Source organism: Martes martes (genome assembly GCF_963455335.1).
Source record: "Martes martes genome assembly, chromosome: 12".
Lineage (NCBI taxonomy): Eukaryota > Metazoa > Chordata > Mammalia > Carnivora > Mustelidae > Martes > Martes martes.
The window spans coordinates 3824550-3846183 of record NC_137900.1 but is presented as its reverse complement, the minus strand read 5'-3'; the positions used below and the strand labels follow the sequence as shown (position 1 = coordinate 3846183).

Below are 21634 nucleotides of genomic sequence, written 5' to 3'. Positions count from 1 at the left end.
TTTTTTCTTTCAAAACTATAAATGTTTCACTCCATTCTTCCTGTTTGCGTGGTTTCTAAGGAGAAGTTTGGTTCTCCTACAGATGAGCTGCAGACAAGGGTAGCGTATTTTCTGTGTCAGCAGCTCCCACCTTAGAGGCTGTGCCAGTGTGTTCTGCTGAGGACACATGAGGATGCTTATCTGTGCATCAGGCTAAGTCCCCTGCAGCCCTTAGGCTGTATGACCGATTGGTGGAAATCTTCTCTCTCTTTTTTTCTTTTTTTTTTAGATTTTATTTATTTATTTACTTGACAGAGAGAGAGATCACAAGTAGGCAGAGAGGTAGGCAGGGGGATGGGGGAAGCAGGCTCCCTGCTGAGCAGAGAGCCCAATTCGGGCCTCGATCCCAGGACCCCGAGATCATGACCTGAGCTGAAGGCAGAGGCTTAACCTACTGAGCCACCCAGTCACCTGGGTGGAAACCTTGTTAAAGTTGGGTTTCATGTCTTACTGCAAGTGCTTCTTCTCCTTCCATGTTTAAAAGCCAGTTATGTTTTGTCTGTAGAGTCTACTGAAAGTCATGACTTAAATCCCTGGTCAAGTAGACATAGTTTTGTGTTTTTCCCCCAACCACCACTCCCCTCCCGAGTCTTCTTACTGTATACTATATCCTTGACATGCAGTCCGCATGGGGACTGAGGTTTCCCTGAGGCGCATAGGACACTGCAGAAAGCAGTCATTGGTTTGGTACTTGCTATTTTCACTCCTGGGGCTGCTCTTCATTGTTTGGAATTATTTGGATCCTTGCACCCATGAGGCTGGTGGCAGAGCACCCTCGGAGAGCCATGGGGAGGTGTTCTACTGGGTGTATCTCTGCATGGCGTGAGAAGGACCAGGTTCCCTGGTCCTCTCTGGGCCCTGAGGAGACCTTGGTTGATTAGAACCATGAGCCTGTGTGGCCTACTTGCTTCTCTCCACCAAACACCTAGCTAAACTAGACCTGCGGGTGCGGTTTTGTGCTTTTAAATGCTTTAGGAGTAAGGTTTTAAGAAGGCAACCCTTAGGAGGTTGTTTCAGTTAAGTTCACATGAGGGACTTGGGTCCTTGGGCGACTATGATAACGGTTGGATGGTGATGGTGATGGTGGTGATGGCGATGATGGTGATGAGGATGGTGGTGATGAGAATGGTGAAGATGAGGGTAGTTATGATGATGGTGATGGTGACAGTGATGAGGACAGTGATGAGGTGACCAGGATGGTGGTCATGACGATGATGATGGTGACGAGGGTAGTAGTGATGGTGGTGAAGGTGATGAGGATGGTGTTGATGGTGGTGCTGGTAATGAGGATGGTGTTGATGGTGGTGCTGGTAATGAGGATGGTGTTGATGGTGGTGACGGTGATGGTGATGATGACAGTGATGATGAAGGTGATGAGGTGACAAGAATGGTGATGGCGGTGATGGTGACAATGATGGTGATGATGGTGATGAGGATGGTGTTGATGGTGGTGACGATGATGGTGATGGTGACAGTGATGATGATGGTGATGAGGTGGCAAGCATGGTGGTGATGGCAGTGATGGTGACAATGATGGTGATGATGGTGGTGATGGTGACGATGATGGTGACAATAATTACAGTGGTGGTGTTGAGGTTGAGGGGTGATGATGACAATGATGGTGATGAGGATAGTGGCTATGACAGGCAGGAAGCTGGCCTCGTAAGACCATCCTGTGTGCCCGACACGGTGCCGTGGTTATGCTCGCAGCCCCTCTGGAACTCACCTGCCAGAAGGGCCGGGAGAACAGTTGCTCTTGTTTCAGAGCCTGTTTTCATCTCTTCTGAGCATGCAGTTCCTCCTTGGAATCCTGGTTATCTGTGGGTGTGTAACAGTCACCCCAAAGCCTAGTGGCTTCTGACAATAATCACATTTTTTCCTATGAATCTATATCTTGGACTCAGCAGACAGACTTTACCTGGGTCCCCAGAGGCCCATCATTTTCTGTGGCCAGATCCTCACAAGAGCCAGGTGGGAACTACACAGTCTGTGTGACCCCTGAGGGTCCCAGGGCACCGGGTCCCCAGACTGGCAACCCTCTAGGAGGGAGTGAGGCCCGGGCCATGGCCAGTGTCCCGTCACCCCATGCACATGTGCAGGGGACAGGCTCTCCTGGCTGGGTCAAGCCTGCCATTCCCCCTGTTTTCTTTCCAGTCCTCTTTGTGACTCATTCTCTGGGAGCTCAGGTGCATTGGGGGTCTGGTCCTCTCTGTACCCCACCCCGTCATTGTGCCTCCTCTGCCCCCCTGCATGGTGGGTGGCAGCTGCAGAGGCTCCGGGGCCTGGTGTGCCCATCCCCACCCACTTCCCATGGGGTCCTCTCTGGGCCTCCATCTCCCTTGCACTTGGGGCCTGAGGCTCTCAGGGTGGAATCAGCAAACTGGATGGACGGTGGCTCACCAGCAGAATCCTGAGTGGGCCCACATGTGTCACCTGTGCCCGTGCTCGGGAAGGGCTGCTCCCTGTGTGTGGCCTGGGGCATATTACTTCCAACACCATGGCTTTTCCTGTCGCGTGGAGAAGCTCATGTGGTGCCTGGGCCGGTGGCTGGTACTCCGGGATTTAACTGTTGTTGGCACAGTTAGGGTCTCAGGGACCTTCTTGAGTCTGACACGTGGCCAGTGACTGCACTGAAGCTGAGTGATGACCACGCTGTCCCCGTGTGTCCCCATGGCTGCTCCATGTGAAGTGTGTCAACCACTGGTGTCTGGGCGTCCTCCGGAGACCAGCAGGGCAGGAATGGGGGAATGGGGCAGCCCGAAGGTAGGGGTGAGGTTGGCAAGGGAGAGGGCAGAAGGAGGGAGGGAATCGCCATGGCCAGTGATGGGCGAGGAGGGCACCCCCACTATTCCTTCCGTGCTCCCTGGCCACTCGGACTAGCATCTGCCTGCCCCTTGCCGCCCCTGTTGCCAGCCCGGCCTCCCCCTGCAGCAGGCTCCCCGCAGGGTGGACAGCTCAGGCCGCCTTCTCCATGGGGCACCAGGACCTGGGAAAGATGGGAGGAGGTGAGCTAAGGAGGTGCACTTGGAAGCCACCGTGACCTTCCGAAGAAAGCAGGACTTTGGGCTTTATACGAAGGGAAGACTCGCTGGTTTCCAGTGGCCTAGTAAGGCACGGAGGGGAGGAGAGAGAAAACTCACGTGGGGCGCTGCCCGGGGTGTGGCTCGCGTGTGTGGGCCTTAGCGTCAAGTCTCGAACACGCGTACCATCCGGGGTTCGTGGCAGCAGGACGTTCAGCTGTGGGAGAGCTGCAGGGCCCGGGTGTCCAGCCTCCTGGTGGGAGGGGTCGCTTCTCCTGAGTTTTGCTCTCTCAAGTCATCAGAGATGGCCCCTGTGCACATTAAGCTTGTGAACATTCCTACACTTTGCCTTACGATAGGTGTGCAACAGGTGTGGAACGCCGGCCCTGAGCACAGCTTGAGGCACTTGTGGAGCAGTCCGGAGGTGGCGGCCCGCAGGTCCTGCTGCTGTGACAGACCGGCTGTCACCGCTGAGCTCCTGGGATCTCGGAGGGCAGGCGGTGCCCGTCCCTCCCCTCTGGAAGGGGTCACTTCCTTTTTTATTTTTTTTCTGAGGTTCCTCCTAGAACTTCAAACATAAGTAAATGTCAGAACAGGGTTATAGAAGTTGTAGTTTATGTTAAATCAATGCTCTTGACAATAATAAAAGGGAAAGCCACGCTGCCATTTAATTGGGGATTCAGGACATGCTTCCCAATGTGAACAGTGAGGTGTGGGGTGTCCAGGCCGGGCGGGAGCCTGGGCCCTGGGGACCTCTGAGGGCAGGGTCCTCCCCCTGGGGTTCCGGAAAGCCCTGCCTGGCTGGAGGGCAGAGCAGGGATTCCCACGGGATGACCTTGGAGGAGCCGCTTCCTCCATGGGCCCCCAGACCTTGTTGCCAGGGGCCTTGCAGCTCCGAGGTGGATGTGGCTTCTGCCCAAGGGGCCAGGAGCCTGGGCCTCCCCTGCCAGATACGCTGTGGCGGCCTCTGTGACTCGTGCGCGTGCTGCCTCTGCGAGTGTCAGCGGTCTCCCTTCTCGTTCCCTTGTGCTACGTCCCCCCTTCAGGTCCCTCATGCTGCGGTCCCCCACCCCTGCCCCTTCAGGTCCCTCGTGCTGTGGTTCCCCCACTCTAGGTCCCTCATGCTGTGGTGCCCCCACCCCTACCCCTACCCCTTCAGGACCCTCCTGCTTGGCCAGTTTCTGTGGCGTTTTGTCCCTCCGCACTCCACCTGCTGTCTTTCTGCTTACTGGGCTCATGGCACTTACATGAGCTGTAATGTTTGTGGGGTTGGCTCAGTGCTGGATGCCAGGTTACTGCGGGCTCAGCCCAGCCCAGCCCCCAGCCCCACTGGCTGTGCGCTCCTGAAAACATGACCTCTCCCCACGGGTCTCACCTTCCAAGCCAGTGGTCGAAGGAGCTCGGACAGGAGCACAGGCACACGTGCACGCGCACACTCATGCACGCACATGTGGCACACACGCACACACTCATGCTCACGCATGCAGGCATGCACACATACACGTGCACACACTGGTGCATGCACACACATGCACGCAGGTACATGCGCAGTACACAGCGCAGTTTTGTCCTGGGTTGTCTGCTAGGAGGCCTAGTGCCCACCTTGATCTCTACTGTTTATTTCACACTCCGGGATCCATGTCTGCACCTGCTTCATTCTCCTCCCTCCTCACCTCTCCCTCCCTCCCCTTCCCCTCTATCTCTCCCTCTCCCTCCTTCTCCTCCTTCCTCTCCTCCCATCTCCCTCCCCTTCCCCTCTGTCTTTCCCCCTCCCTCCCGGTTCCCTTCCTCCCCCCCCCCCTCCTCTTCCTGCTCCCTAAGGCACCACAGCTCCTCTCACTTGGCTCCCAGCCCCTGGGGTCACGGTCTCTGCCTGGTCTATCTCCTGGTCTCCATCTCTGTGGTGACTGCCTCATGCAGACGTGGTGATGCAGGGACAGGATTAGGCAATAGGGATGGGGGGTCAGGCCTGGCTCTTAGCCTGTCAGCGCCCTTTGTCCTGGATCTGTCCCTGGGCCTCAGCCGGTGACTCTGAACCCCTGCTTGGGCTTGGAGTGTGGGGCTGCTCTGGGGCCTGTTCCCCACGCCTGCCTGTGATGGAGAAGGCCGAGCCAGGTGATCCTCTGGGCCCTCCTGGCCCGCACACCCGCACACCCCACGGTGGAGGATGGGCGAGGCCTCAGGTGTCCTGCTGAGACATGAGCGGATGAGCCCACGTCACGTCCGTCCCTCTGTCTGGGGATGTGCTTGGGGGCCCCGCTCTTGTCCTGACCCAGTTGTCGTCTCCATAGGGAGGTGACCCCCAAATCGGCAAGACTGGTGCTTGGGCTGAGGTGGCCCTGGGCAGGGCTCCCGCGGAGGGCGCGTGCCGCCCTCAGGCATGGACGCCTTTAGGGTTCTCTCTGATCACCTGCCTGTCCGTTTGTGATTTGTGAGGGCGCTGGGCTCGCTTTGTCTGCTGTACTCGGTACTCGGTGGCTGGTGGAACAGTTGGGGCCTCGGCGGGGGGGCGGGCGCGCCCAGGGTGTGGGCCCCACGCGTCTCCTCCAGACGCAGGCACTTTGCTCCTGGCCTTAGGGCGGGGGGAATGTTTCTGACTTTCCCGTGACTGTTGTTCTTCTAGTCTTTTGGGTGATTTCCCAAGTAATTTCTCAGGAGGCACTGGGAAAGCCTTAACTTGGGGATAGAAACGTAAATAGGGAGCGGTTTCAGCACAAGGCCTTCCCCTGTGTGGGTGGAGGGGCTGCTGTGGCTGAGGGCCCCCTGCCCAGAAGGTCAAACTGAACCGCAGGGTCCTTGGGCCCCGGGACACGGGGACTCAGGAGGTCTGTCCTCGCACATAGCACAGCTGGGGGCTGCTCCTGGGACCTTAGTTTCCATACATCCGGTGGCCCTTGTCAGGGTGGCGGCCCAGGCAGTCCGGGCCCACACGCCGGTCGGTCGTGGGGGAACGGATGGCATCTGGCCCCGAGGTGTCCTGGGCAGAACGAGGGACCCATACCCCACCGCTCTCTGTCCCTTTTAGACAGGCCTCCCTGCCCAAAATGGGTTTCTGGTGAGACCTGCATGCCCCAGTGCTGGCGTACCGAAGGGGCACCCAGAGCTGGGGAGGGGTGTTGGCATGCACGCCTTGTGACCCTGGGCCTCAGCTTCCCCACGTGTCCTGCATGTGGGACCGGCAGGGGTGTTTGGATGCGGGATGATTCGGGCATGCTGATTTTCCTCCCTTCACCTGGCCTAGGACTTAGCCGCTGTTCCCTCTGCGCGCCACTGCGCACCTGCCCCCTGACCTGTTGAAGGGGCCCCAGTCTGTGGGGCTGAGTTTGACATTCGGACCTCAGACATCCCGTGTGCTGCGTTGCCTCCTTGTGTGTCCCTGGGATCCCCGTGGCTGGGCCAGGCAGGAATATGTGCTGATGTGGGGTGTGGACACAGGGTGGATGTGGGGCGTGGATGCAGGATGTGGAACTGGGGTGTAGACCTAGGGTGTAGACAAGAAGTGTGGACCTGGAGTGTGAACACAGGGTGTGGACATGGGGTGTGGATTCTGGGTCCAATTACTAGTCCCAGTGGGTCCTGAATGCACGCAGGGCTCTGCCTCTCACCCATAGTGCGCAGCTCCGGGTGGGTGTGGGCGATGGGGGCTTCCCCCAGCGTGCTCTCTGATGGTTGGGCACACTGAGGCCAGCTGGCGCAGGGCCCAGGGTGCAGAGCAGGCCTGGAAGCAGGGCCCTTCCTGTGGCAGGCAGGGGTGTAGGGGGCTGGGAGGGAGGGAGCGGAGGAGTCAGGCGGGTGCACTAGCCCTGGGTGAGTGGCTACTCCTCCTTGTGGGTGGGGAGGAGCGGGGGGTGGGGGAGGGGTGGTGGGGTTTTGAGGATGTGGAGCTCTCAGGACAGAGCAGTGGTGCTCGGGTGTTTGCTGTCCTCACGGTGCCTCCCACCTGCAGCGTTAACAGCTCATCATGCCTGGTTTGGTGACTTTGCCAAGTGACTGATGCAGTAATGTGATTCTAGCTCCCTTTTCTGGGCGGTTCGTGGGGTGGGGCATCTTTCTCCATAGGCCTGGGCCCCTTTGGGCTTTCCCCTGTTCTTCCAAGGGGGAGATGCCCTTCATGCATGGTTCCTGCAGGAGGGGGGATGCTCCTGTACTTGCTGTCGGAGGGAGCCCTGTTTCTGTCCGTCAGGGTTCTCTCTGATGTCCTTTGCTTGTTTAGAAAGTCTCTTTGCATGGCGAGAGCAGACCCGTAGACCCTCGCATCTGCTTCTGATGGCTTTGTCTCTCACACCTGCCTCTTCAGGCGGCCCGCACTTTGGTTCGGGGCTCGTTCCGAGAAGAAGAGTGAACTTCGTGTTTCCAAAGACGCGTGCCGGAGGCTTTGTGGGCTCCAGCGCCGCTCCTGGGACCGTGGCACGTGGCAGCCGTGGCAGGCGGTGTTCCATCGAGGGGCCCGGAGCGGCGGTGGCTGACCCTGGCCAGGGGACGAGGGAACAGTGAGGAGACGCCTGGGGTCCAGACACTCGTCTGCCCTCGCGTGGCAGGCGAGTGGTGACCCTCCCGTTACAGCAGGGCTGTCGCAGGAAGGTCCGAGTCGGGTCTGTGCTGCCGCCGCAGGCAGAACAGGCGCTCGGCCGGCCTTAGCGAGGATGGGCTCAGTGGCAGTGGGGCCGGGGGCCCCCGTCACGGGGCACATTCCTTGTCTTTCAATTGGGGTAAAATTCACATAACGTAAAACTAACCATCTTAAAGTGAGCCTTCCTTGGCACTTAGTACCTCCACACTGTAGTGCAAGCATGGCCTCCACCTGGGTCCGAAAGGAGACGCCAGGCCCCCTCCGCAGTCACTGCCCATCCCCCCCAGCCCCTGGCTCCAGCGGCGGGTCCTCTGGGTGTGCATTCTGCGTGAATGCAGCCCTGCGTATGTGGCCTTGGGTGGCCGGGGTCCGTCGTGCTGTGGCAGGTGTCCGCGCCGCCCCCTCTTCAGGCTGGGGGCCGCTCCGTTGCGTGGACAGGTGGCTGGGCTCTCCATCAGACGGTGCGCGCTGGCCGGTTTCCATCTCTTGGTCGCCGTGGTGATGTGGCCTTGAACACTGGTGTGTGGGGTTTGTCCGTGGCCCTGCTCTGCCTTCTCTGGGAAACGTGCCTGCGAGTGGGATTGCCGGGCCACGGGGTAGGTCTCTGCTTAACTTTCTGAGGAGCCGTCAGACTATTCCCAGAGAAACCGTCACTTTTACACTCAGCAGCGATGGAAGAGGGTTCTCGTTTCCCACATCCCGGCCAGCACTTGCAAGTCTCTGGTGTTTTTTCTTGTAAAAACTGTAGCCGTCCTGGCGGCTGTGGGGTGGTGTTTCATTGGTTCGGATGTGCGTTCCAGGGACATCCACACGGCTAAGCATGTAGAGCATCTGTCGAGAGCCTCTTGGCTGTTTTGCGTCATCCTGGGAGAAGAGTCTGTTCAAGTCCTTTGCCCGTTTAGATGCTGTTGTGTGTGTCTCCATCATCCAGCTGAGAACGTCCGTATGCACTTCGGGCACTAGGCCTCCGTCAGAAACGTGATTCGCAAATGCTCTCCCATTCTCCGTGTTGTCTTTTCACTTTCTTCCTAGTGTCATTTACTGCACAAACGTTTTACATTTCCCTGATACACAGTTTAATTTTTCTTTTGTTGCTTGTGTTTTCGGTGTCCTATCTGGGAATCCATGGCCAAGTCCAGGGTCATGAAGATGTACTCCTGTGTCCTCTTCTTAGTGTCTTATAGCATTAGGCCTTATATTTCAGCGGTTAATCCATTTTTAGTTAGTTTTTGTATATGGTGTGAGGTAAGGATTCAACTTCATTCTTTCGATATCCGGTTGTCCTGGTACCGTGGTCCCGCCCCCTGGTTCAGTGGTCCCTCGAGGGGTCAGGAGAGCCCTGACTCGTAGCTCTAAGCTGCCCCAGGTGACGTGGTGGGGGCAGCCCCTCTCCGAGACCCCTTGCCCTCCCCGACTCTGTGGTGACAGGACAGTAATGGCCGTCATGCAGGTGGGCCTGCTGGATGGCCCGGCCCTCTGCGTAGCCAGGTCATGCACAGCAAGGCCTTCCTTGCCTCTCCCTCCCTCCCTCCTCCTCATGCCCCCTCCTGTCCCTGTGGGCTGCTGTCCTGGCTCAGGTTCTGCTCCCCCTGCACGCATGGTGCCCCCTCCTGAGAGGTGGACGGCAGCTGTCTGGGTTCCACAGGGGAACGCCCCGAGCAGTTGCTGACCGCCGGCTACATCTATGCTTCCTCCATTTCAGCTGTGTGGGAGTAGAAGAGGAGGAGGCCCCAGACATCGACATATACCACTGCCCGAACTGCGAGAAAACCCACGGGAAGTCTACCTGTAAGTACAGGGCCTGGCCTGGCTGGCTGGGGGAGGTGCATGGGTACTTGCACCCTGGTGCCTGGGGACCGCTGCTGGCCTTGCTTACTGTCCCTGTGGACGCATCACTGCAGCCCCTCCTGTGGGGCTCCTGTCCAGGGCTGGGGCTAAGGCCTCTGACTTTCACAGGCCTGGGCAGGGGCCTCACATTCCAGCACCTGCAGGGGCCAGACCCATCCAAGATGGGGACACTGTGCTGTGGCTGTCTGGGAGGCTGCCCGGCCCTGCCCACTGCCTGCTACCCACTCCATGTTGGGGATCTGCTGTCCCTTCCTTGGTACCACCTGCAGGGAGAGTCCCCATCTCAAACTGCCTGCTGGTCTCCTGGGGGTGCGGTGCACCCTGAGGGGCTCCTTGGGAACAGGCTTATCCAGTGTGGCTCCACTGGGGGCTCATATCCCTCCTAGGAGGCGAGTTCCAAGGCTGAGCCCACGTATGGGGCATGCCCTGGTCTGCAGGTACCTTGGCGGGGGTCCGGGCCTGGGGGCAAGGCAGATGGCGCGGGGGTGTTAATGTGGCCTCTGGTTTCTGACCTGGGTTAGGGGGCCTGGGTGCTCATAAAAGGTGCAGTCTGGACGCTGACCCCTGAGTGTTTGTGTGGGGGGCTGGGGGGGCAACCACAGCTGGCCCCAGGCCACCAGAAGTCCTGTCACCCTCCTTCAAGGGGAGCCTCCCTCCTACTGTCTATTTACAGGGCAGAGGCTGGACGACCCCCACAGCTCCTGTGGGGCGACTCCTGTGGGTCCAGTGGGGGTTGAGGGAGGGTGCCTGCACCCCTGGTCGGTGGACTGAGGCTGGCCATGATCCCACCACCCGGGAAGCTGTGTGAGGCCAGTGGGCTGTCACCGCTCCTTCTCGCTGAGCTTTCTGTGTGCCTGGCCCGTGTGCCGCCATCACTAGATGATTAGGTGGCCGCCCTGGTTCGGCTGTCATCCTCCAGACCGTGGCATGGCATCAGCACGCAGTAAAGCATCGCCAAATTCCTGAGACCAGCAGGAAGCTTCGTGGGCTCCTACCTTCCCTCGTACCCCCAGGGGCCGGCAGTGCTTGTGCTCAGGGCGGGTCTGCTGTGATCACCCAGAGACCACTCTGGTCCCTGCCCGGCCACGGGCTCGCGCCGGTGATGGCTGCCGTAACCCCTTCTGAGCCACGGGAAAGCTCAGGGCCAGCGGGGTTGAGCAGGTGGGACTGGCGTCCCACCGTGCAGCCCTAGGGCAGGGCCAGGGACAGACTGGGGCTGGAGCCAGGAGACCCGGCCTGTCCCCACAACAGCACTGAGTGTCCTGATGGAGGGTGGGGCTGCACTCTGGGGCTCAGGTAGGGCTGCAGGGGGGTGCTGAGGTGGGCGCTGGTGGTCACACACCGTGTGACTTCTCCAGCATCTCTGCACGTCCCGGAAGCACCTTTCCCTGACCATGAGCTTGTCCGCTGTTCCCCAACTTAGTCTGCTGACTGAGACCCCCGCCCCTGTGCTGGGGGTCCCTGCTGCCCCGTACTGCTGCTCAAAGCCAAGTACAGGTGACCCTTCCTGGTACCTGTGGCCAGCCACCCCCAGGACATGTGGGGACTGCAGCCTGGTGGGGGCCGGCAGCCCCTCCCTGGCTGGGTGTGTTTGTGTACATGTGTGTGCACAGATGTTCATGTGTGCATTTGTGTGTATAGACAGGAGTGTGTGCACAAGTGTGGACACGTGTGTGTAGACAGGTGCGTGGACACGTGTGTAGACAGGTGCGTGTGCACGAGCGTTGGCACATGTGCGTGAGTGTGTATAGACAGGTGCGTGTGTGCAAGTGTGGACATGTGTACACATGTGCGTACACAAGCATGGACACGTGTGCGTGAGTGTCGCATGTGCACAGGTTGGTGCTTATATGTGTACGTGTGTGTGGCTGTGCACACATGCTTCATAAATCCTGTGGATCAGGGGCTCCCTGCTGTTACTGGGGGCTGCATGGCCATTGGGGTCAGAGGCTTGGGAGCTGGCACACAATTGTGTGTCAGTCTGCCTTGGAGTGGGGCTGTGTCACGGTGACACACTGGTTCGTTTGGTGGTTCTTTGCAGTCAGACGCTCCACGGTGAGGACCGGCATGGTGTCATGTCCCCAGGGGACCCCTAAGCCCGTGGGCTGCTTGGGGCCCCCTGTGGATCTGTGGTGGGCACGTTGAGATGAGGACGGGGGCCCACAGGTTCACAATTTACACAGAGTTGGGGCTTGGGGGTCCCCAGGAAACTCGGCAAGGAGTCCCCACCGATGGGAAGGCTCGGGCAGCGCGGCCCCAAGAGCAGTTCTGACCCCAGCAGGCCTGCTTCAGAGGCCTCTTCCCGACTGGCCACATCCCTCCTCCCTGAGGCCCTTGTAGCTGTGATGCCCCGAGGGCAGCTGCAACAGGGGGGGTACCTGTCACCCCCACGCCCCGGCCTCCTGCTGGGCTGAGGTCTCTAGGCTGCCTCGTCAGGGGACGCACAGGCAGGAGGACATTCGGCCTTGGGGCTCAGCGTGTTCTGGGCCCTGGGGAGGGAAGGAGCGCACCAGCCAGGGCTGCCCGGGGAGCCGCATGATGCTCGGCCTGCCTCCCTTATGGATCTGTGTCGCCCCGTGCGTTAGCTGTAGTGTCCTTGAGGTGCTCGCGGTGCCCCGTCCCAAGTGAGGGCCCAGGAAGGCCGCCAGCCGCAGGCAGCACCTGCTTCTCAGGTCCAGTTCCTGGCGGGTATGTGGGGGTGCTGCTGCTTTCCCACACTGCCCTTTACACCCGCATCCCCATCCCCCAGCCGCCCTCCAGGACTCAGTTTCCCCACATGGCCTCCTTGGCCAGGGCCCTCCTGCCAGGCATCTGCATCCTTGGGGCTCTGCATGCCTTCCACGTGGAGACCTCGGGAAGTGCGGGGCGATGCGGGGGCCAGTGTTGGAGGACCTTGGGGGGCCCACGTGAGGACCTCTGCTGCCCCCCCAGACTTCATGGGGACGCCTGTCTCCACTGGTCTCCCCTCTATGCGGTGTCGCTCAGGGCTGCCAGCATGCGGCCTGGCTTCCCCCTCCTCTTCCTCAAGGCCCTGGATACGCTGGAACCCTGGTAAGTGGGCTCCCCAAGAGTCTGGCTCGTCTCCCCCGGGGGCAGGCAGGGAGGCCCTGCCAGGCATGGGCCGCCGATTGCCAAGGCCCACGACGCTCCTGTGGCCGTGCAGCGGGGAGCTCCGTGTGCACTCCAGAGCCCCTTGCGTGTGGGGTCGGGCTCGTGTCCTGAGGCAGCTGCAGGCCTGGGAGAAGGCTGAGGACGTGGAGACTGGTTTCGGGGTCCGGGTGACCTGGGCTGTCATCAGGGTGATGCCCCCCACCCCCGTCTGAGCCTGCTGGGCTCTTTGGGGCGCAGAGACGACTCCCAGGCCACCTACAGCTTTGGCGACCCCCGTGCAGAGCTGGGCTGCTCAGTGGGCACTGAGGGGCCCGTGCAGCGCCCAGGAGACCTGCCATTCACAAACGTCCCTCCCTCCGCCCTGTGCCCACTGGTGCCGGGCCGTGCCAGGTGCAGTGGGTGCAGCTGGGGGAACCTGGGGGCCTGGAGCAGGACTGAGCCCTGTGAACAAGGGCCTGCAGCCCAAGCAGCCTTGCCAAGAGGAGGGGCCGTGCTTGCACAGTGTGCCCCCCGAGAGCTCCTGCGCAGGTGGGGTGCCGCATGTCATTTGCCTCCTGTGGCTCAGGAGGAGTCCGGGAGGCTGGGACTGGCTCCTCTCTGTTGAAGATACAGCACAGAGATGCCCAGTGACTTGCACAAGGTCACACAGTGACAGGATGGTGGGGCAGGAAAGATTTGGGCAGGCGCCTGGGCCCTTCTGAGCCCCCATGTGTGCCTGATACCACCAGAAGCCTCAGGTCGGGGGCCTCCCTCGGCGGGGTCTTGCCAGATTTCGGTAACGCCCGCTCAGACCCTGGCCAGGGCAAGCCAAGCATGACAGAGATGTCGCGTCGTTGTTGGAGACAGTCTCAGGGGTCTGTGCCTGGATGGGAGTTGGGGAACAGTGAGAGCCCCTCCCCGTCCTTGTCTGTGAAGGAAGGGCATCCGGAGGGCCGAGCGGCAGTCCCTCACAGCCAGGCTGACCCAGGCTGTTCCAGACCCTGCCCCGGAGCCTCCAGGGACAGGTGTGTGCGCCAGTGCGTCCTCACTCCCCATCACCAGTGGCTGCCCTGAGCGGGGGATGAGGGCCACGAGGAAATCACTTCCCTCCCCTTCTGGTCTTGCGGCCCAGAGTGCGTGTGTGTGCGTGCATGCGCACGCGTGTGTACGTGTGTGCACACGCACCTGTGCTTGTGCCTGCAAACATGTCACGGTCCAGTAGGGACACGTGTACACACTTGTCTCTAGAAAGTCCAATGTGCGGTGCCCAGTGTCCTGGGAGCACGCGTGAGATGGGAGTCGGAGGGAGCAGGCAGGGTGGTGGGACGCAGGGGTGGACACACCGGGGAGGGTGAGGTGCACACAGCTCGGGGGTGAGGAGGGCGGGAGCTCCCTGTGCCTCTCTGTGCCTCTGTCCCAGCTGCAGGCTATTGGGACAGTAGAGGTCCCAGCAGGGAGGTGACAGGGTTTGTGATATTCGAGGTCAGAGGGGAGGTGTCCCAAAGGCCGACCTTGGTGGGACTTCCCGGTAGGTGCCTCTGACGAGCCACGCCCTCAGCGGATGGGCGCTGGTGGACAAGGTCCCAGGCCGCCCTAGCTCTGGGTGTGGTCACTGAGCCAGGGGCTTGGCAGGTGCAGGGCGGGGTGGGTGGAGAGATCATGGGGCTGGGGGCGGGCAGTGAGGGAGGCGGGTGGGCCAGACCCCTGCGGGACCGCGAGGACTCTGCCTGTAGGGAGCCTTGAGTGTTGGGGTGTTGACAGCTCCTTGGCTGCCCTCCCGGCTGGGTCCCTGAGCTGCCCTGTCTCCCCACAGTGAAGAAGAAGAGGGCCTGGCACAAACATGGTCCGGGGCAGACGCCCGACGTGAAGCCCGTGCAGAATGGCAGCCAACTCTTCATCAAGGAGCTGCGGAGTCGGACCTTCCCCAGGTGGGCGGCAGCGACCCCACCCTCTGGGCGTCAGGGGCGTGGCCTTCCCTCCAGGGTCCTGGCGTAGCCCCCCGAAACCCTAGGCAGCCCTGGCTCTGGGGCCCGGCCTCTCCCTTCACAGCACCTCCGCACACAGGTGCTGGGGACCTCCTCCCTCTGGGCACATCCAGCTCCCCCACCTGCTGTGGCCCTTGGCACGGAGCCGTCCTGAGGGAGAGGCTGCTGTCCTCAGGTTATGTCCAGTCAAGCAGTGGGGTCTGGGGTCCTGCTTAAGAGCCCCCGCTGGGCATGGCAGTTCCCAGCCCCCACGGGCCTGGACTTTCCTCTGTGCCCCTGGGCCTGGCAGGCTGTCCCTAGGCCCCCGTCTCAGGGCACTCCCTGCTCGCACCTGTGTCCCGCGCAAGGGGGGAGGGCAGGGTTGGGGTCGGAGTTCTGGGTCCCCTTGGCCCCTCGCACCTGGAAGACTTTTTTGTTTGTCTGAGAATGTCTTTTTTCCCTCAACTTTTGAAGAGTAATTCACTGAACACAGAATCCTACATGGTGGGGTTTTTCCTTTTAACAGTTCAAACATTTCACTCCCCTGTCTTCTTGCACGCGCGATTTCTGTTCTAGTGTGACTCTTACTTGTGACCGTGTGTGGAGAAGGTCCTTCCCTCCTCTGGCTTCCCCCCCCCTTTCCCATACCCTGTGGCCCCCCCGATTCAGTGGTCTTTAGTGTATTCACAGATGTGGGCGCCGCCACCAGCCAATTGTAGACCGTTTTCATCAGCCTGAGCTTTTGTTTAATATTCTGTTGTACGGCCGGACCACATTTTGTTTATCCGTTCACCAGCAGACACATTTGGGTTATTTCTGATTTTTGGCTACTGTGAATATTTCCACTGTAAACATTCTTGTACAAGATCTTGTTGGACATATGTTTTCATGTTTTTAGGAGTAGCTCTGCATTCCGTTGTCTGAGGAATGAACTGCCAGACTGTTTTCCAAAGTGGTTACACCGCTTTCCGATCCCACCAGCAGGGGGTGCTGGCGCTTTGATTCTAACCGTCCTTCCAGGTGTGAAGTGTTGGCTCACTCTGCTCTGATGGGCATTTCCCTAATGATGAGTGACTTCGAGCATCTTCTCATGTGCGTACTGGTCATTCGTAGGTCTTCCTTGGAGAAATGTCAGTTCAGACCCTTTGCCTGTTTTTACTTTTTTGTGCTTTTTATTATTGAGTCATAAGAATTCTTTCCATATTTTAGAAGTCTCTTAACAGATAGGATTTGTGAATACTTTACCCTGTTTTGTAGACTTTTCACTTTCTCAGTTGTGTTCTTGGAAGCACAGACATTTGTCATTTTGATGGAGTCCAGTATATCCATTTTTTTATTTTGTTTTTTGTGCTTTTGTTGTCATAGCTGAGGCTCATTTGCCAGGTCTAAACCCAAGGTCGTGAAGATTTATCCCTATGTTTTCTTCTAAGAGTTTTATAGTTTTTAGGTCTTACAATTTGGTCTTTGATACATTTTGAGTTAATTTCCTCATATGTGTGTGATAAGGATCTAATTTTTTGGGGGTTTTTTTTGTGCATGTGGCTCTCCATTTTTCCCTGCACCATTTATAAGAAGACAGTTCTTTTTCTATTAAATTGTCTTGGCCCTTAGCTGTAAGTGTATCCATTTATTTCTGGACACTCAGTTCTGCTCCGCTAATCTCTGTTTACCCTTAGGCCAGTCTCACACTGTCCGGATTACTGTGCTTTGCAGTATGTTTTGAAATGAAGAAGTGTTGAGTCCTCCAACTTTTTCTTTTTAAAGATCGTTTTGGCCACTCTGTGTCTGTTGCAGTTCCATGCAAATTTTCGTTTTAGCTTGTCAAGTCTACAGAGAAGTCCGCTGATAAGTATTATGGTGAATCTGTAAAGCAGTAGAATCAGAGTATTGCCGTCTGAAAAATGCTCAGTCTTCTGACCCATGGACATTTTCCCACTTATTGAGATCTTTTAAATTTCCATCAAAAGTTTTACACTTCTTTTGTTAAATTTATTCCTAAATAATTTATTCTTCTTGATGTCTTTTAAGTGGAACTGTATTATTAATTTTATGTCAGTGCTACTGTACTGAAATACAGTTGATTTTTGTATATTGGTCTTGTATCCTGCAACCTTGATGAGCTAGTTTATTATTTCGAGTAGCTTTTTAGCAGGTTCCTTACAACTTTCTATATACAGGATCGTGTCATCTGCGAATAGATCATTGCTTTCTTCCCTTCCAATCTGTGTTACTTTTTTTTTTCTTGCCTAATTTCTCTGGCTAGGACTCCTAGTAGAATGTTGAATAGAAGAGGCTGGGCAAGGGGGACCAGGGCCCCAGTAGTCTCAGGGTGCCCCATTCAGGGTATGGTCTCAGTACCTGTGGGCCAGGTGGAAGAAGGGAGCCCCCATGTCTTGGCTGTCCTCACCCAACACTTAGAATCAGCAATAGACAACTGGGGCAGGATGAGAAAGACGGCCATCCTGTTCCTCCAGGAGGAAAGCCCTCTGTCTGGAAGCTGGGGAGCCCTCCCATCTAGCATTCATGTGTCCTTGGCTGTAGTCTTCCCAGAGAGGAGTCTCCTTGCCAAGCCAGGGACGTGAAGGGAGGAGTGGTTACATGCTCTTGCCTTTCATACCAAGTTTGCGTAGATTTTCTTGACTAGATGTTTCTTCATTTGATGTTTGCTCTTAGAACCATTCCCAGAGGTCTTGAATGTTTTTCCAAATAATTTTTACCAATTTCACTGGAGTGTGGGTCAGCACCCTTCACACTGTCATGGCAGAAGTAGATCTTTCTCATGTGGCTTTTTTCAAGATACTGTCTTTCATTTTTTGTAGTTTGATTATGGCATGCCTAGGAATAGTTTGGGGTACTTATCCTGCTTGGTGTTGTCTGAGTTTTCAGGATCTGTGGTTTCACGTCTGTCATTATTTTTGGAGAATTCTCCACCATTAGTATGTCAAACATTTCTTCTGCTCCTCTCTCTGTTTTCTTGCTGGGACTCCCATCATACACTCTTTCTGCAAGTTCTCCACTTCTTGGATATCCTGTTCCCTGCCTTTTTCATTCTTTTCCTCTTTGCAGTGCAGGTTGGGCTGATTTTATTGACTTAACTTCTAGCTCATGGATTCTTTTCTTAGCCATGTCCACTACTGATGAGCCCAGCAAAGGCATTCTTCATTTCTGTTACAGTTTTTAATTTATTTCTGTCATTTTTTTTTATTCTCAGAGTGTCCATTTCTCTACTTATATTGCCCTTCCATTCTCTGCACGTTGTCCACTTTTTCCACTAGCACTCCTAACATATGAATCGTAATTTTTTGAAGTTTTAGTTTTTTAAAGATTTTTTAAAAATTTATTTGAGAGAGAGCACCCATGTGTGCCCAAGCAGTGGGGAGGGGCAGAGGGAGAGGGAGAAGCAGATTCCCCACTGAGCCAGGAGCCCCATGTGAGGCTCAATCCCAGAACCTTGAGATCATGACGTGAGCTGAAACCAAAAATTGGGTGCTTAATGGACTAAGCTTTCCAGGCGCCCCGGGATTCAACAATTCTATACATCACTTCAGTGCTTATCCGGATGTGAACTCTTGATCCCCATCCCCTATTTCTCCCATTTCCCCCACCCACCTCCCATCTTGCAACCGTCAGTGTGTTCTCTATAGTGAAGAGTCTGTTTCTTGATTTGTCTCACTTCCTTTTCCTCCCTGTGTTCATTTGTTTTTTAAATTTTACATATGAGTGAAATCGTACAGTATTTGTCTTTCTCTGACTTATTTCTCTTAGCACAATGCTCTCTAGCTTCATCTGTGTCATTGCAAATGGCAAGATTTCATTCTTTTTTATGGCTGAGTAATATTCCAGTGTGTATATAGCCCACTCGTGAATGGGTGGACACTTGGGCTGCTTCCATCTCTTGGCTCTTGTAAATAGTGACATTATAAACCTAGGGGTGCACCTTTTTGAATTAGTGTTTTCATTGTCTTTTGGTAAATATCCATTAGTGAGATTACTGGACCGTATGGTATCCCTGTTTCTTCTTCTTTTTTTTTTTTTTTTTAAAGATTTTATTTACTTATTTGACAGACAGAGATCACAAATAGGCAGAGAGGCAGGCAGAGAGGGAGGGAGGAAGCAGGCTCCCTGCTGAGCAGAGAACCCGATGCGGGGCTCGATCCCAGGGCCTGGGATCATGACCCGAGCCGAAGGCAGAAGCTTTAACTCACTGAGCCACCCAGGCGCCCCCCCTGTTTCTTATTTTTTAAGGAGCCTCCATACAGACTCCCACAGTGCCTACACCAGTTTGCATTCCCACCAACAGTGCATGAGGGCTCCCCTTTCTCCACATCCTCGCCAACACCTGTTATTTCTTGTCTTTTTGTTTTTAGCCATTCTGACTGGTGGGGGTGCTTTGCTTTGTCTCTTCATGCTGTGGGTTTCTTGCCTTTCAGTGTGCCTTGTGGGTTTTCTTGTTGAAAGCTGGACATTTGATGTGTTGAGTCAAATGAGCTGAGGTGGTCATGCATTTAGAGTGAGGTTTCATGTTGACCTGTAGGGACTGGGCTATGTCCACTACAACTGTAGGTGCCAGACACATCACTTTCTTGTAGTTTCCTTGTTTTCCCCTCCTCTCCTGTTTTCTCTGGGCTTCCCTAACAACTCCTTCTTAAATGGAATTAGTCTCTCAATTACGCTCAACTGTTCTGCTGTCATATGGCAGTCCGGGTTTGGGCAGGGGAAGTGTTCTGTAATTGAATAGTAAACCTCAGTGCTTCAGTGGGCCCTGAGGCTCTGGGCTGTTACCTTTGGAAACATTTCTCTGCTTTCCTGAGACGGGAAGCTAGTGGGGGCTGGTGGAGGCCATTGGCCCTTCCCCTCATCAGATGAGGGCCTGGTTAAGTCAGTTCTCCTGGAAGGTAGACTTTTGTTCTAGAGGAAAAACATAGTCACTTTCCCCCAGCCCTTCCTGAAGTAGGAGCATCCTGAGGTAAAACCCATGAAAGTGTGGGTCTCCTCTGAGATGGAGCCCCCATGAGTTCTTAACTCTGAAGCTAGTTCACGTTCAACCTATGTACTTTATCAAAAATTACCATTTAAGGGGTGCCTGGGTGGCTCAGTGGGTTAAAGCCTCTGCCTTCAGCTCAGGTCATGGTCCCAGGGTCCTGGGATCGAGCCCCACATCGGGCTCTCTGCTCAGCAGGGAGCCTGCTTCCTCCTCTCTCTCTCTGCCTGCCTCTCTGCCTACTTGTAATCTCTGCCTGTCAAAAAAAAAAAAAATCTTTAAAAAAAAAATTACCATTTAAGTATTCCTCCCACTAACTGCCTCCAGCAGCTTCTACTTCAGGTAAGGTTATCTCAGTTGTGATTTTTTGTATTTGCCTGTCGCCACAGATTTCGGGGGTGGCTGTTTGCCCTATAACCCTAATTCTCTGTGAATCTAGGAAAATTCATTGATTTTCAGTTTGTTCAGCCTTTTTCTTGTTGTGAGAAGAGGAGGGACCATGTCCAAGCTCTTAGTAGATTCCAGAAGTCAACTCCGAGTTACTCTAACCCTGTCTAATTTAATTGGTTGTCTTTTTCTTGTTGAGTTGTAATAGTTCTGGATACTTGTCATTTATTGGATATTTTCTCCCATTCTGTGGGCTGCCTTTCCATTTTCTTGATGGTGTCCTTTAAAGCACAAAAGTTTATAATTTTGATGGGGTCTAATTTATTTGTTTTGTTGTTATTGCTCATGGTTTTGGCTTCTGAAAAACCACTGCCAAATTCAGGGTCATGAAGATTTATGCCTGTGTTTTCTTCTGAACGTTTTATGGTTCTAGCTTTTGTATTTAGGTCTTCAACTCGCTTTGAGTTAATTTGTGTATATGGTGTGAGGTAGGGATCGCACTTCATTCTTTTGCATGTGGACCTCCAGTTCTCCCACGTGCCGTTTATTGAGATGACTTTTTCCCTATTGAGTTGTCTCGGCATTCCTGATGCCAAGCAGTTGACCATAGATGTTTGGGTTTATTTTTGGACACTTGATTCTGCTCCACTGATCCGTATGTCTCTTCTCTCTTCTCATGCCAGCACTACACAGTCTTGATTACTGTAGCTTTGGAGTGAATTTTGAAATTGGTAAGTGTCCTCAACTTTGTTCTTCTTTTAAAAGACTGTTTTGGTCATCTGGGTGCCTTGCATTTCCATTCAGCATTCCAAGTTCAGCTTGTCAGTTTCTGCAGAGAAGTCTATGGGTATTTTGATAGGGGTTGTAAGAAATCCGTGGTACAATTTTCCATTATTTCTTGAGTCCCATTTCTTTCTTCTAGATTTGATTTCCCTCTTGTTGAATTATTGTCCTTTGGTGGTTCAGTAAAGGCTTATAGAAATAGTCTCCATTTTGAAAATGTTTTCATTTCATCCTTACTCTTAAATGATTCTGATTTTTCTAAACTGGATCCAAAATTCAAGAGTAAAACTTATTTTCCTTGCAATCTTTGAAGGTACTATTCTATTGTCTTTTGGCATCTCTAGTTGCTCATGAGATGTCTGTTGTCAGTCTAGTGGCTGGTGTTTTGTTTGTTTGGGTTGCCTTGGTAAATAATCTGGTTTTTTTCTCTGAAAACGTTAAGATTGTCCCTTTGTCCTTGATGTACCACAGATATGCTACAGTGCTCCCAGATGTGCATTTGGTTTTTATTAATTCTACTCAGGACTCAGTAAGTTCTTGAAATTTGAAGAATTATATCTGACCTCAGTTCCAAAAAATGTTCTGTTTTCTTTTTTAATGGCACTTCTACTCCATTCTCTATCTTATTTTTCAGATATTTCATGAAGTTCACCATTTTTTTTCCAGGCAGCTACCATTGAATGCATCGTTGAGTTTTTTAAATTTTTCAAAAATGTTTTTCGTGTCTAGAATTTCTGCTCACACATTGTCCATGCTGCCTGCTCTGTTTCTCCTCCCTCCCTGCTCTCTGCCCCATCCTTCCATTACCCTGTGAATGTGTTCAGTGTGTTTGTCTGAAACCCTCTTTCCCAGTTGTCTGTTGTCCTCAGTGCACGGACCCGCGCGCTGGTAGATGGCTCTGCTGGTGCGCCCGTGGTCCGCCTCCGTCTGTGGGGCGGGGCCTTCAGAGTGC

At 55.0% G+C, this 21634-nt stretch overlaps 1 protein-coding gene across 2 annotated transcripts in view; it reads left to right on the top strand.

Annotated features, from left to right (window-relative positions):
- The window catches only part of PHF2 (PHD finger protein 2), a 69754-nt gene that overhangs the window by 22855 nt on the left and 25265 nt on the right, over positions 1–21634 (top strand). For both annotated transcript variants that reach the window (XM_080819668.1, XM_080819667.1), the window contains exons 2-3: positions 9332–9417; positions 14381–14495. In XM_080819668.1, coding sequence (XP_080675794.1) covers positions 9332–9417; positions 14381–14495 — 201 coding nt within the window. The remainder of the gene's footprint in view (positions 1–9331; positions 9418–14380; positions 14496–21634) is intronic.